This window comes from Lentinus tigrinus (assembly GCF_003813185.1).
Source record: "Lentinus tigrinus ALCF2SS1-7 unplaced genomic scaffold L226scaffold_45, whole genome shotgun sequence".
NCBI classification, from domain to species: domain Eukaryota; kingdom Fungi; phylum Basidiomycota; class Agaricomycetes; order Polyporales; family Polyporaceae; genus Lentinus; species Lentinus tigrinus.
This window is the reverse complement of record NW_027137954.1, coordinates 110,143-123,905: the sequence shown is the minus strand read 5'-3', so window position 1 is coordinate 123,905 and position 13,763 is coordinate 110,143. Positions and strand designations below refer to the sequence as shown.

Below are 13,763 nucleotides of genomic sequence, written 5' to 3'. Positions count from 1 at the left end.
CCGCTACAACGCGCACGGTCGCGGCCCTTGAGACTTGAACAACAACACCTCTTCTCCTTCCTCCTTCCTCTATCCACGGTCCACGATCCACAATCCACCCCACCGCAGCCCATCAATGCCGCGCGCGCTCACGCTCACGCAGCTCCTGCTCGTAAACCACGTCCGGATCGCGGTCGCGCACCTCGGGCAGGAGGAGCGTGAACGCCGCGCCGAATATACAGCACCCAACGAAGACTGTCGGAGCGCGTCAGTCAGCACACGCGTCGTAGCAAAGAGGGAAAATGGGAAGTAAATGGGAAGTGGGAAGTGAACGGAGAGATGAGATGGTACGCACTCCAGAGCACGGCGGGCGTGCCGATGGACTTTGTCAGGCTGTTGAAGGCGAGCGCGGAGATGATGGCGCCGGCCTTGCCGCACGCGGCGGACATGCCGTGCGCGGACGCGCGGAAGCGGGTGGGGAAGACCTCGGCGGGGTAGCAGTACGTTGTTCTGTTCGTCCGTCCATCGCGTGAGTGCCCTGCGCAGGGAGGGAGAGGGAAAGAGAAGGAAGGGGAAGAGAACGCACGTGTTGGCGCCGAAGTTGAAGAAGAACTGGAGGAAGGCGAAGCACACGATGAACGAGGGCGTGTTGAGGGTGTAGAACTTGCCAGCGAGGATACCGACTGTGATATGCGTGCGTTATGATCAAGTCAGCACCAGAGGCTCGTCCAGCCTGCAGCCAAAAGGAGGACGTACGGAACAGCGCAGCCATGAGGAAGCCCTGGATCTGGATCCACTTGCGACCAAGCTTCTCGATCGTGAGGATGGTGGCATAGTACCCAGGGACGAAGCCGAGCGCGGTGATGATCAAGTTACCGATGCCGATCTTGAACAGGCGGTTCCACGGGGTGCCCTCGGAGCCATCAAAGCCCATTTGCTGGAGGACGACGTTCTGGTTCAGATTGACGCCGTAGAACGCGATGTCGAGCAGGAACCAGCACACGCACGTCCCGAGGAGCACCTTGAGGTGGCGCCACTCGGAGAAGTACGCGAAGAACTCCTTGAAGTGGCCCTTCTTCGCGTGCGCCAGCTCCTTGGCTGCTTTTACCGACTGCGACTCGGCTGTGGCGGTCTCGACGGTGGGTGTCTGCGTGCCGGAGCCTTCTTCGTCGGACGAGTGCTTGGTCTTCTCGGAGACGCCCGGGTCCGCGTTGGCTTTCTTCTTGAGCTGCTCGATCGACTCCTCGTCTTGCACCCGCTGTGCCGCTTTCTGTGCCTCGGCGTAACGCGTCGACTCGGGAAGGGTGAGACGCTGGTATAGCGTGCCGAAGGCGGGGATGAGGGACAAGCCGACCAATATGCGCCAGACTATATGCGCCACGCCATGCGAAGTCAGTACACGTTCAACCGCCGAGGGAAGAAAAAAGACGCATATACCCACCTCCGTCAACCTTGCTAGTGTGGCCGTCGACTTCCATCGTGTGCTTGTAGCACAGGAGCACGATGATGGTTGCGAGACTGCCGACGAAGGAGCCCCAGCCCTGGTTGGCGAAGATGTACGAGAGGAGGGTGCCGCGGCGGCGGAGGTTGGCGCGGTCGGTCGCGACGGATGCGGACATGGGGTAGTCGCCGCCGATGCCGATACCGAGGATGATACGCCAGACACCAAGCCAGATGAGCGAGCCGGAGGGGGAGATGGCGCCTGAACACGAAAAGGTGAGTACACTTTTTTCCTGGCCAAGTCACTGCGATGCAAAGAATGTACCAGTTGGGTCACAAATGCTTCCGATGGTAGCGAAGATGATTAGCATGAGCTCCTTGCCGTCTAAGATGATGTCAGTCAGGTCGCCAGTGGAGATGCCGTAGTGCACTCACAGACAGCTTTCCGGCCGAAGTAGTCGGCAGAGTAACCTGTAGAGAGGAACGATTGATCAGTATCCAGCAAAATGCAATTCATGTCGACCATGTGCTCTGCGTCTACGAAGCGCCTCTAGACTGTATGCTGCCACAACTTTCGAGTACCGACGATCCGAAGGCCTAATCCATTTGCACTAAGCCGCCCCACCGCTGCTAGGACCGAACGCTAGAAACCACCCAGAGAAAGGTGGTTAACCGGCAACGTGTAGCGGGAAATACGCCACAAGCTCACGCCAAGCGGGCTCAGCAAAACTCGGCACCACAAGCACTCACAGCCAGGCAGCAACCACCACAGATCGTCACAGATACTCTCAAAAACTCCGACGAGCTTCTCTAAACTTTTCCGGTCCGAGAAAACTGCTGACCTCCAGACGGGCGCCACAGAGCGAGCGCATGGGACACCATAGCGGAGGAAAAGAGGACGTACCGAACGCAAACTGCCCAATCACGCTACCAATGTTCGCACCGGCCTTGACGAAGCCCTCGAGGTTCGCGGGGAGCTCATTGCCACCATATAAACGATATTGAAGCATGGTGGCGACAGGCTGGGTGTGGCTGGCGGTTAGAGATCACGAACGCACAGTGGAAGTGGCTGGGACAACATACGTTGATGATGAACAAATCGTAGGCTTCGCAGCCGTCAGAACAATTGCAAACCACTCGCGAAAACATCGCACGCACCATCTAGGAAGAAGCCAACCTGTGCGGGGCGAGACGAAGAGGTGAGGACTGGTCGTGTGACAGGCGGTGGACGGACGTACCCCTGCGATGCCCAAGAGCTTCACCTCGCGATACGACAGCAGGAAAGGTAACCGGACATCTGCCTCCCTCTCAAAATCCTCTAGGTTCGACTTGTAGACCACAGGCTGCTCCTCGTTCGCTGGGGCTTCGGGCTTCTGCGCCGACTCAGTAACAGTCATGGTCGTGTGCGCGGAGTGCGGGGAAAGAGCCAAAGAGCGAAGAAGTAAGTAGTTGGTGTGGAAGAGAAGGGTCGTCTAGTTTTGTGCTCTGGTGAGCGTCGAGGTGGAGCGGGGAGGGTTGGGATGGGAACGCACGTTTGTCGAGCGACTCCAGCGACTCCACTTGTGGGGGGTCCACTCAAAGAGCGGGAAGGGGACAGAGATCCAGCGGGCGCCTGCTGATGCTGTAAAATACACGGACTTTCGTTCCGCTTGGCAGGCGGCGCAGAGGCTCCCGACTCCCGACCACCCCCGGCATCGCCACTCCTCCGCTGAACCCAGCCGCCTCCAGATTCCGAACCCGAGGTCCTCGTCCTGCTTGCGGGCTTTCGTCGTCGATGCGCAACAAGAGGAATGATGTCAGACCCCTGATAGAGTGTGCGGATGCCTTATAGGTGCTGGATCGCCACAGCCTGAGAACGGAACCTTAACTTTGTACTGCCAATCCCTTCATTTCTCGCGGGATACGCCTGGCGAAATCACCGCATCTCCTTCTTCTCGACAAAGCTACTTCCCGGGTCTCCGGATATGATGTACTCGAGTACGGCTTTGGTCTACAACTCGCGGCTCACGCAGCACTGGCTCACCGTCAATTCTTGGACGCTGTCGGCCGACCTAGAGCGCACAGTGGCTATTCGGATATACAGGTGCGAGTCGTAGCAATTTTGCACATGCCCCACTTTCTGACTCTTACCTACTGACTCACAGCTCCGACCTCGTACTCCCGGTTTACTAGATGATATTAGTGACCGGCCGTAGAGTCGCAATCTGTACAGTGTACGGCCGGTCAGAAGAAACAACGGCATACCCTCAGTGTATAGAGTGGAACGAGACGTTCTCACGATAGCTCGACGACACCACATCTGTGCTTATGCGACAATGTCAATTCGGTAAGTACGTCGAGTCCACAACTTCATGCCATGACATCATGACGCTATTGAGTATACATCCTCCAGGGTCCACCGATGAGGCCAACATATCGCAGCACGCACGTTCTTCCAACCTTCATGCATCATGGGGCGTCCGGAAGATATTGACGTTAACGGCGCTACAGGCCCTGCCATCCGTCGGTCCGATTCAGAACTTGTCTGGACTAGCACTCTAGATGCGACGTTGAGCACCGGCAAGACCTTGAGGTGTTTCGACCGTTATAACGGATGCTCAGGCTGCCCGAAGAAGTGCGACTCACTGGCCGCCGCGATTGTCAAGGGCTAGCGTCTGAAGGTCTCGCCGGCTTTTGGCCGACGACGAAACTTCCTATTTCACTTGATACTGTCTACATCACCTTGGTCGCCCACGATCCTTGTCCCCTTTGGAACCTATATCGGCTCAAAGGACTGCAGACCTCACGCTTCCGGGTCTCTTTCACAAGTCACCACCAACCTTTGCCGGGTCGTACTCACGCTGTGCTCTCCGGGACACATAGCACTGGCGGAGCCATCTCCCCCGAATCAACTGCCTCGAGCTCTCTGAGTGTCTTCGTCTCCCGTTACCCACTCCGAATCCCTGCGTCATGCGCGCATGTCATCCTCGAGCGCGCGCTCAGCCTCTCGCATCTTCCCTGACACAGCGAGCGCCGCGCTCTCCGAACTCTGCGCACTGCAAACGGCCCCGAGGCATTCGATTCCGAACGACGTGCATGCTTGGCCTTCTGGGAAGCCATTGGGAAGACTCAGAAGAGGCCGGGTTGTGATGCCCAGCGAGCCTACAGGGCTTTCGCGATCCTTGGCGCGAGGCATGAAGCATGATCCCGGGCCATCATGATGCTCATGCCAGTACCAAGTACTTATTCGCGACCGTTCTCAGACGTTGACCGACAGTCGACGCTATAGCTAAGTGGACGCATGGCATCGCCGGAACTGGAGGGCTGCGCGCGTTCACGATTAGTTCTGTCCGGAGTCCGGGGTGGCTTTGAAAGAGGAATGCATCAGCGGGAATGCGGGTCACAATGTAGATACATTGAGCGCGCCGAACGATAACGCTGATATGGCCGAGTCGTTAAGGCGAGTGATTTGAATTGCTTCAAACATCACTTGGGCGTTGCCCGCGTAGGTTCAAATCCTGCTGTCAGCGATAATGTGATGAACCTGTCATTGCTTTTTTCATGCTGGGTCATAAGTACCGCAGTTGGATACGGGGCCCCGTCATGTTGTTCGCGTGCTGCTCTTTGGACAGCAGTGGTCAACCGTCGCCATGTTTGGAGCTCTCTGGTGGCGCCGGGCAGCAGACATGTTGCATTTGCACTCGCCGCCCGCCGCTGCGGATTGATCCAGATCGTGGACTTGCTCAAGGCGCGTCTAGTGAAGTTGTACCCAGTAGAAGCTGCATGGGTGGACAGTTCATAGCACACGTAGTATATACATAAAGAACATACTGAGCAATATCTGACGAGATGAGGGGCGGATGACCGGGCAGCGAGGCCGGGCTGAGAGGGGATCAGGCCGAAGCTGTAACGAGCGTCCAGAATTGGCAAGCGATTGAGACTCCGCCAAGTGGCTGGCTTGGAGGACGGGAAGACGCTCAAAGGCACTCGCCAACGCCCCCGTCGTCGCCGCGCTGCGACTCCCTCTCGTCGTCCCCCGCCGCCCCCGCCAACCCGCCCGCTCGTTTATTGCTTTCTTTGTTTTGTCGACCCACACCGAGGGTGGTCCGCCATGCTCCGGTTGACCTCGGACCACTTCCCAGTCTGTGCGTATTCCCTTTCATTCCCCCAGCTCCTGCTCCGTTGCTAACCTCCACCCCCAGTTGTACCATTCGGAGTCATTGGGTGAGCACTTCTCGCTGTATGTTATGCGGCAGTGCGGCTTTGGTATCAATCGCGGGCGATATGGAGCTTGGGCAAGTCGCCAGTCCGCAAGAGGCTGGCAGCGGGCAAAGGTCGGGGCATGGTCTTCTGCGGTACTTCTCCGCACGAGAGGGTATCGTTCGCGTCTTCATCTCTTATGGCGAGCGTCGTTGAGGCTTGTGTGGTCTACACCCCGAGCTCGTCGCCTTTGATGCTGGAAGGCGCCCTGCGTTGCCCTCCCAGTCTGTTGCCCCTACCCTCCAGCTTGGAGCGTCTCCGCTCTCTTCACATCCTCGTCGCTACCCTGGCGTGGCTTTGCTCGAATTCTCACAGCGGACCGGGGCTTGAGAAAGTCTAGGAGGGGCTAGCCGCGGTGGGCATAGCTTGCGAACTTGCTATGTCCTCACATTTCGCATCTATCTTCGCCCTGAGTGTCCAGCTTACAGCGCTTCAATTCTTTGCATCTCCCCTCTCCGCCATTTGACGAGCATCTGTAGAGGCCGCTGATGACTGCGCCCTGCCACTCGGCACCTCTGATGTATACAGGCGCCCACCGTTGCCCTCTCTCTGTCGCCCGCTCGCAGCGTTCCCGCTCTCTTCACCTCCCTGCCGTGCACCCGCGCTGACACTCTCACAGCTTTTATCGATACTTGTGGTACCTAATACGTATTGCCGCCTCCCTCACCTACCGCCCAGTCCCCCTTCCCGAGAACCCGACCTACATTGCAGAAGAAGATGTCACGATCATTGTCCCTACCATCGACGCCGGAGAGGAGTTCAAGGAGGCCGCCCACAGTTGGCTCGTCGGCAAGCCCAAGGAGATTCTCATCATCACCGAGGAGAAGATGCTTGGGCCGCTCCAGGACCTCGCCAACGCTGTCGACCCTGAACGCATCCGCGTCTTGACTGTGCCCTTCGCCAACAAGCGTCTCCAGATGTCTCACGGCATCAAAAACGTCACCACCGATATCATCGTGTTCGCCGACGACGATGCCATCTGGCCGCCCACCCTCCTCCCGTACGTCCTCGCCTGTTTCGAGGACCAGAAGGTTGGCGGTGTCGGCACGTCCCAGCGCGTACAGCCTGTCGGCAAGCGCATGACAGTCTGGGAGGTTCTTGCCGCGTTCCGTCTCTCGATTCGGAACATCGAGATCTCATCCTCGACGCACATCGACGGTGGCTTGCCGTGTCTCTCCGGTCGCACTGCCGCTTATCGCACGGTCATTCTCAAGGACCCCGAGTTCTTGCACGGCTTTACGCACGACTACTGGCTCGGAAAGTACCAGCTGAACTCTGGCGACGACAAGTTCCTCACCCGGTGGATGGTCAGCCACGGATGGAGCACCTACGTCCAGTGCTGCAAGGAGGCCGAGCTTTTGTCCACGATGAAGCCCAACTGGCGTTTCCTCAAGCAGGTACTGAGGTGGACGCGTAACACTTGGCGTTCAGATCTGCGTTCGCTTTTCATGGAGCGTTACATCTGGACGTCGCACCCCTACGTCGCCTACACGATGGTGAGCACTTCTCCCGATCGCACCTTCTGGGCGCTCTAACTGATATATTGGCTCAGGTGGACAAGCTGTTCAACCCCTTCACGCTTCTCGCCGGTCCGTTCTTCGTCGGTTACGTCGTCTACAAGACGACCATCCCTGTGGACCAGGGTGGCTACCACCTGCCTTGGTGGTATGTATCACGCCATTCTGCGACGTGATAACGTCTGACATTGGCGCTTGCAGGAACGTCATCGTGAGCTACTTCGTCTGGCTCTTCGCAACGCGGACAGCGAAGCTGCTTCCCCACCTGTGGGACCGGCCGCAAGACGTCATCCACGTCCCCGCCTTCATCCTATTCGGCTACTACTTCTCAATAATGAAGATTTATGCGCTTCTGACGCTTCACGAGGCAAGTAGCCGATTCTTCCGATTTGCCCCCTCGATGATTCTGACAAGAGTTGACATCGCAGACTGGTTGGGGTACCCGTGCGGGTATCGGCGATGCGCGTGCGGCCACCGCGGCGGCTGATGCTGGGCAGCCAGCGGCAGGGTACACGGAGAAGCTCCCAGACACCCCGAGCTACCCGCAGAACCAATACCCGTCGCAGCCGTACTCGCCACAGCAGCAGCAGCAGTACGCGGCCCCGCCGCAACAGTACCAGCAGCAGCAGGCGTACTACCAGCAGCCGCCGGTGGAGATGCAGACGGGCTACGCACGGTGAACGACGTGCCGAGAGGAGGATGTATACGAGAATGTGATGACTACTCGGACCACGACCCGCACCCTTTGTTCACGCATTACACATTGCATCGCGCGACGCGTACGCACTTCCTTCTTTGTTCCCGCTGCCCACACTACCCCGCCACCTGCCCCTCCCCCTCCCCTTGTGCTGCTGTTGCACATCATCTCATCCTCTACGCCCGCGCTCATCTACGATATCAGAATATACCCACCGTGTCCTGTCAAGTACCCGGTGCATGGAAATCTAGCTGCATTCTGCCGCTCCGCTCGTCTCGCTCGTCTCGCTCGCCGCTCGCCATACAGATCACACGGTACAACCGCATCACGTCGTCCGCTCGTCGTTCGCGTTCGCATATGCATCCTGCTACTACAAGTACGCGCATACCGGGTAGTGTGCATGTAATATGTACAGTCCCTCCATCCTGACACTTTGCCTCCCTTAGCATTGGCGGCTTACTGCCGCTGGACAGTTCACGTTTCACGTCTTCCCGTTGCGGTTACCCCCTCCCTCTACCCCTCCCCCTCCCCTCTGGTACCTACTACGCTTTTAGATTGGCCTGCGCGTGTGGCGATGGCATGCATATGGGCGGGACCTTTACACGTTACACGTTACATCTTTACACACCTTTGACACTTTCGGGCAGCATGGATGGTGTTTGGCCATGGTACTAGTACTACTCTTCCTATCCCTCTTCCCTCTGCCTCTCCTCGATGTTCGGCTTGTCGAGACTGTTTTGACTTTTGACGTACATACTTTATCTATCGTAGTGAATTGGGTGTAACTTGTTTTCCCCTTTCTTTGGAGGGCCCATCGATGCGTCTGTCTTTCTGCTTCGACTGAGTAGTACGGGTACATGCTGTCCTTGGCTTTACTTACTTACTTTCGAATGAACGCAACTGGACGTTGTTTTTGGGCACCGTGATCACCTTCCCCGGTTTATCTGCTGCGCAGTGCACATCCTTCAGGATTCCTCATCTCGACTTGCCGCCCCTGGGGTTGGATTCGGGAGTCGAAGGAACCTGGGAGAAAAATACAAGAGTTCTATTCTCGTCTGCCCCTGGCTACAGTTGTACTGTACTTCAGTTCTCTTGTCATCGATATCTATCTTTGCGTTGCGTAAGAATACATCGCTATTTGTGGCACTTCTTTTCAAAACCCAGGAACGTAGCAACCGGTCACCGGTACCCAAACATAACCATAACTTTAACCCTCCCACCACGGGCCGCTGCGCGCACACGCACGCCATTCAAGCTTATCTCCGCAGCTCTCCGCCTCCTCACGGCCCTCATACCGCACCCGTCCCGTACCCGTACCAATTCACGACCCACGCTCACTCCCCACACCACTTGCGCGCACTCTGGAAGAGCGTGAACCACGGCCCGACGCCCTTCCACGCCTCCGCGAACGCCGGCGGGTACCAGCTGTTGCTCTCGAGCGCGACCACGCGCTCGGGGTGCGGCATGAGCGCGAGCACCCGCCCGTCCGGAGTCTGCACGCCCGTGATGCCCGCCGGGCTCCCGTTCGGGTTCAGCGGGTACACCTCCGCAGGCTTCCCAGCCGAGTCGACGTAGCGCAGGCCGACGAGCCCCGCGCCCTCCAGCCGCGCCTGCTGCTCTGCCGCGGAGGACGAGGAGGACGAGGAGGAAGAGGAGAACGCGACGCGCCCTTCGCCGTGCGCGACGGCGACGGGGAGCTTCGACCCGGCCATGTTGCGGAGGAAGACGGACTTTTGGGTGACGGGGCTGTCGACGACCTCGACGACGCAGACGCGGGCCTCGAAGCGCTCGCTGGCGTTGGGCTTGAAGTCGGGCCAGTCCTGCGCCCCGGGGATGATCTCGCGCAGGTTGGACATGAACTGGCAGCCGTTGCAGACCCCGAGGGCGAACGTGTCCTCGCGCGCGAAGAAGGACGCGAACTGGGCGCGGGCGGTCGCGTTGAGCAGGACGGAGTTGGCCCAGCCTTTGCCGGCGCCGAGGACGTCGCCGTAGGAGAACCCGCCGCAGGCGGCGAGGCCGCGGAAGGAGGAGAGGGAGAGCGCCCCGGAGAGGATGTCGGACATGTGCACGTCGATGGCGTCGAAGCCGGCGGCGGTGAAGGCCCAGGCCATTTCGACGTGCCCGTTCACGCCTTGTTCGCGCAGGATGGCGACCTTGGGCCGGCGGAAGAGCGAGCGAGAAGGGTGCGGAGTGAAGGTGAGGCCGTAGTAGAGGCCCTTGTAGTCCGAGGACTTGATGAGATCGTACTCCTGCTTGGCGTCCTGAGGGTTGTCCCGGAGCGACTGCATGCGGTAGGACGTCTCTGCCCAGGCTGCTTGCAGCTCTGCGCGGGTGCTGGAGAAGATTTCGTCTGAGCCCGATGTGAATTTGATGGCCTCATTGGAGGTAACTTGTCCAAGCGTGTGGATGGACGAGCTCGGGAACCCGCGTTGAGTAAAGAACTCAGTGAGCTTGGTGACATCGCTCTGGCGGACCTGGACGACAGCACCGAGCTCCTCGTTGAACAGGGCAGAGACACTGTCGGTGTTCGCAACGATGGGAGCCAAGTCGATCTGCAGGCCAGACCTCCCAGCGAAGGCCATCTCGACGAGCGTGGTGAAAAGGCCACCATCCGAACGATCGTGATAAGCCAGGACCAGTCCAGGGAGTTCCTGACGGATCGTCTGCGAGGCCTCGAAAAAGACCTTGACATCCTGGGGCTCGACGACATCAGGCGCCTCCGAGCCGACCTGCTTGAACACCTGCGCGACCGCGGAGCCTCCAAGACGCTGTTTGCCTCGCGCAAGGTCGAAGAACACCAGCGCCGTCGGCACGTCCAGATCGGTGCGTAGCTGAGGCGTCCACGTCCTGCTGACATCCTCGACCGCAGCAAATGCAGTGACGATAAGCGAGAGTGGGGAGCTGACCTCCCGCTTCTCGTTACCCTGCTGCCACTTCATCGACATGTTCATCGAGTCCTTGCCCACTGGAATTCCAACGCTGAGGGCGGGGCACAGCTCCATCCCGACTGCCTTGACCGCATCATACAGAGCAGCACTTTCGCCCTCCTTGCTCGCCGCGCACATCCAGTTCGCACTGAGCTTGACGCGGCCGAGATCACCGACGTGCGCCGCTGCGAGGTTCGTGAGCGACTCAGCGACGGCCATGCGCGCGGACGCTGCGGCGTTGAGGATCGCAAGGGGCGTACGCTCGCCCATGGCCATCGCCTCGCCAGTGAGGACGTCGAAGCCGTACGCAGACCGCGTCACCGCGACGTCGGCGACGGGCACTTGCCAAGGTCCAACCATCTGGTCGCGCGTAACCAGACCTGTGATGGAGCGGTCGCCGATGGTGATCAGGAAAGACTTCGAACCGACCGAAGGGAGACGCAGGACTCGGTCGATGGCCTGGGCGATCCGGGCTGAGGGCTGGAGGTCGGAGAGGTACTCGGCGAGGTCGGCTCTGAACGGGACAGCCGGAGGAGCGACGTGGTTGTCTGTACGGTGCATACGGGGCGGCTTCCCAAAGAGGGTGGACATCTTCAGGCGGATGACGTCGTGCTTCAGTAGCCGGTCGGTCACGACGAGCTCGTCTGAGTCGTTCGCTGTGCCTACGATGGAGAACGGACACCGCTCGCGCTCTGCGAGGCTGCGGAAGAGAGCCTCTTGCTCAGGCGCGATGGCCAGAACATACCGCTCCTGACTCTCGTTGCACCAAATTTCCATGGGCGACATACTCGAATCTGCGATGAGGACATCGCGGATCTCAAAGGTGGCACCGAGGTCGGAGTCGTGCACGAGCTCAGGGAGCGCGTTCGAGAGACCACCTGCGCCGACGTCGTGGATCGACTGAATGGGGTTTTCCTTACCCAGGTTCGCGCATGCGTCGATGACCTGCTGGCAGCGCCGCTGCATCTCTGCATTGTCTCGCTGCACGCTCGCGAAGTCGAGGTCTGCAGACCCAGCGCCCGAGACTTGACTGCTTGCGGCACCTCCGCCAAGCCCGATGAGCAGGCCAGGACCTCCAAGGACGATGATCTTCGCCCCTGAAGAGATCTTGGACTTCTTCGCGAAGGGTGGACGGACATTCCCGAGACCGCCAGCAATCATGATCGGCTTATGGTAACCGCGAACCTCCGTCTTGCTGCTTTCGGGGAGTGGAACACTCTCCGCGAAGGTGCGGAAGTAGCCAGCGAGTGCAGGACGGCCGAACTCGTTGTTGAACGCGCTCGCACCCAGCGGACCCTCGATCATGATGTCAAGGGCGGACGCGATATGCGCGGGACGGCCGAAATCAGTCTCCCAAGGCTGCTCGTAGCCCGGAATGAGGAGATTGGAGACGGTGAAGCCCGCAAGGCCGGCCTTAGGCTTGGAACCGCGTCCGACCGCGCCCTCGTCACGGATCTCGCCACCAGAGCCAGTCGCAGCACCAGGGTATGGCGACACAGCGGTGGGGTGATTGTGGGTTTCGACCTTCACGAGGACGGGCATGTCCTCCTCTTCGGCGTGGTAGAGGTGCTTGATCCCGGGGTTCGCCTTACTCGCTGCGTGGTACGATACAGCGAAGCGGGGCGCGCGGTGGCCCTCGAACACAGCAGCGTTATCGGAGTACGCGGATATGGTACCCGTGCCGTTCAGCTTCTCGGTGTTGCGAATCATCTGGAACAGCGATGTGTCCTGCGCCTCGCCATCGATCGTCCACGACGCGTTGAAGATTTTATGACGGCAGTGCTCCGAGTTCACTTGGGCGAACATGAAGAGCTCCGCATCAGTCGGGTTGCGGTTGATTGGGGTAGAACCAGAGACGTAGGCATCGACGAGGTAGTCGATTTCGTCCGAGGAGAGCGCGAGACCGAGCTCCTTGTTCGCTGCGACCAAGTTATCGCGGGCGGCATCGCGAGTGGACCCAGAAACGAGGTCGATCGTACGGAGAGGACTGGCACCCTTGTGAGAGAAGATGGTCTCTTTGTCAGGCAATGAGAGTTCGACGGTCTGAGTCATACGATCATGAATGAGAGGCGAGATTGTGGTGAGGATTTCCGGAGTCAGACTTGAGCCATCGCTGGTAGTGAACACAAACGCGAGCCCGCGCTCGAGGCGCTCAACGTAATCACCGAGCTTGCAGATGACCGCGATGTCCGTCGCCTTGCTCGACCAAGGTGAGACCGAGCCTGGCCGTGGGAGGACGAACGCGACGTTCTCGTGCGTCTGCAGAGCTTTCTGGGTGGTAGGAAGGTGGATATGGTCTCCATACTCCAGCAGACGGTCGAGTGTGCGCCGACGTTCAGAGGCAGGGTTGGAAAGATCCTCCTGAGCTTCTTCAGACCGACAGGAGACAAGGTGGATATAGACGGCGTCGACGGAGGTGATCTGGGGAAGCGCCTTTCGGATGTTTTTCAGGACCACATCTCGTTTTGACTGCGAGAGTGCTGAGCTTCCGTACCGAACGAGCATTCTCCAAGAAGATGTAAGGATGATACTCAAATGCACATATAACGTTTACTCACCTGGACCCTTCGCCGATGACTCTTCCGATCCAAGTATCCTATCCGTCCCAGCGGGAAGCAGGCCTGCTACGAAGCAGTGAGAGCGTATCTGTGGTAATGTCAATATATGTTACTAATGCTGTCTAGCAACTCACAAATTGGGGGAGCTTGAGTGACCGACATCGAGCAAGAAGAGGTCGCAAAATTCGTTTGCTCAGAGCCCTCGGGATTGATCTTATCTTATCTAACCATTTGTGTCTTATCTGTAATCACCCGGCCACGTGGCTATATGCGTCCGTACGGCGCGAGACTTCTGCAGCTCGAGCACTTTAAAATTAAATTACGCCGCTACGTCCTGACTATCCCTAAGCTCGTACTAGGCAGGCCGCATGAGTCGTTCCTCAACGAGCTGTATTGCCTTGCTCTT

General features: G+C 58.8%; 3 protein-coding genes and 1 non-coding gene across 4 annotated transcripts; 2 read left to right on the top strand and 2 right to left on the bottom strand.

The window, feature by feature from the left end:
* Positions 1-102: 102 nt before the first annotated feature.
* On the bottom strand, positions 103-3,200 carry L226DRAFT_539621 (MFS general substrate transporter). The gene is made up of 12 exons (XM_067681705.1): positions 2,952-3,200; positions 2,658-2,891; positions 2,578-2,596; positions 2,503-2,525; positions 2,324-2,441; positions 1,855-1,890; positions 1,745-1,804; positions 1,421-1,681; positions 736-1,347; positions 566-662; positions 335-489; positions 103-234 (listed from the first exon to the last, which is right to left on the bottom strand). Exons 2-12 carry the CDS (start codon positions 2,814-2,816, stop codon positions 113-115), a joined length of 1,662 nt encoding a protein of 553 aa, XP_067530203.1. The 5' UTR covers positions 2,817-2,891; positions 2,952-3,200; the 3' UTR covers positions 103-112.
* Positions 3,201-4,835: 1,635 nt separating this feature from the next.
* L226DRAFT_t256 lies at positions 4,836-4,928 on the top strand. The gene has a single exon. It is a non-coding gene; the product is annotated as a tRNA-Ser (tRNA).
* Positions 4,929-6,169: 1,241 nt separating this feature from the next.
* On the top strand, positions 6,170-8,135 carry L226DRAFT_269418 (uncharacterized protein). The gene is made up of 4 exons (XM_067673457.1): positions 6,170-7,154; positions 7,211-7,323; positions 7,377-7,542; positions 7,604-8,135. The coding sequence occupies exons 1-4, from the start codon at positions 6,486-6,488 to the stop codon at positions 7,853-7,855; spliced, it is 1,200 nt and encodes a 399-aa protein (XP_067530202.1). The 5' UTR covers positions 6,170-6,485; the 3' UTR covers positions 7,856-8,135.
* Positions 8,136-8,968: 833 nt separating this feature from the next.
* L226DRAFT_269432 (phosphoribosylformylglycinamidine synthase) lies at positions 8,969-13,514 on the bottom strand. Its single transcript, XM_067673458.1, has 3 exons — positions 13,492-13,514; positions 13,358-13,445; positions 8,969-13,305 (listed from the first exon to the last, which is right to left on the bottom strand). The coding sequence occupies exon 3, from the start codon at positions 13,302-13,304 to the stop codon at positions 9,207-9,209; it is 4,098 nt and encodes a 1,365-aa protein (XP_067530201.1). The 5' UTR covers position 13,305; positions 13,358-13,445; positions 13,492-13,514; the 3' UTR covers positions 8,969-9,206.
* Positions 13,515-13,763: the final 249 nt, after the last annotated feature.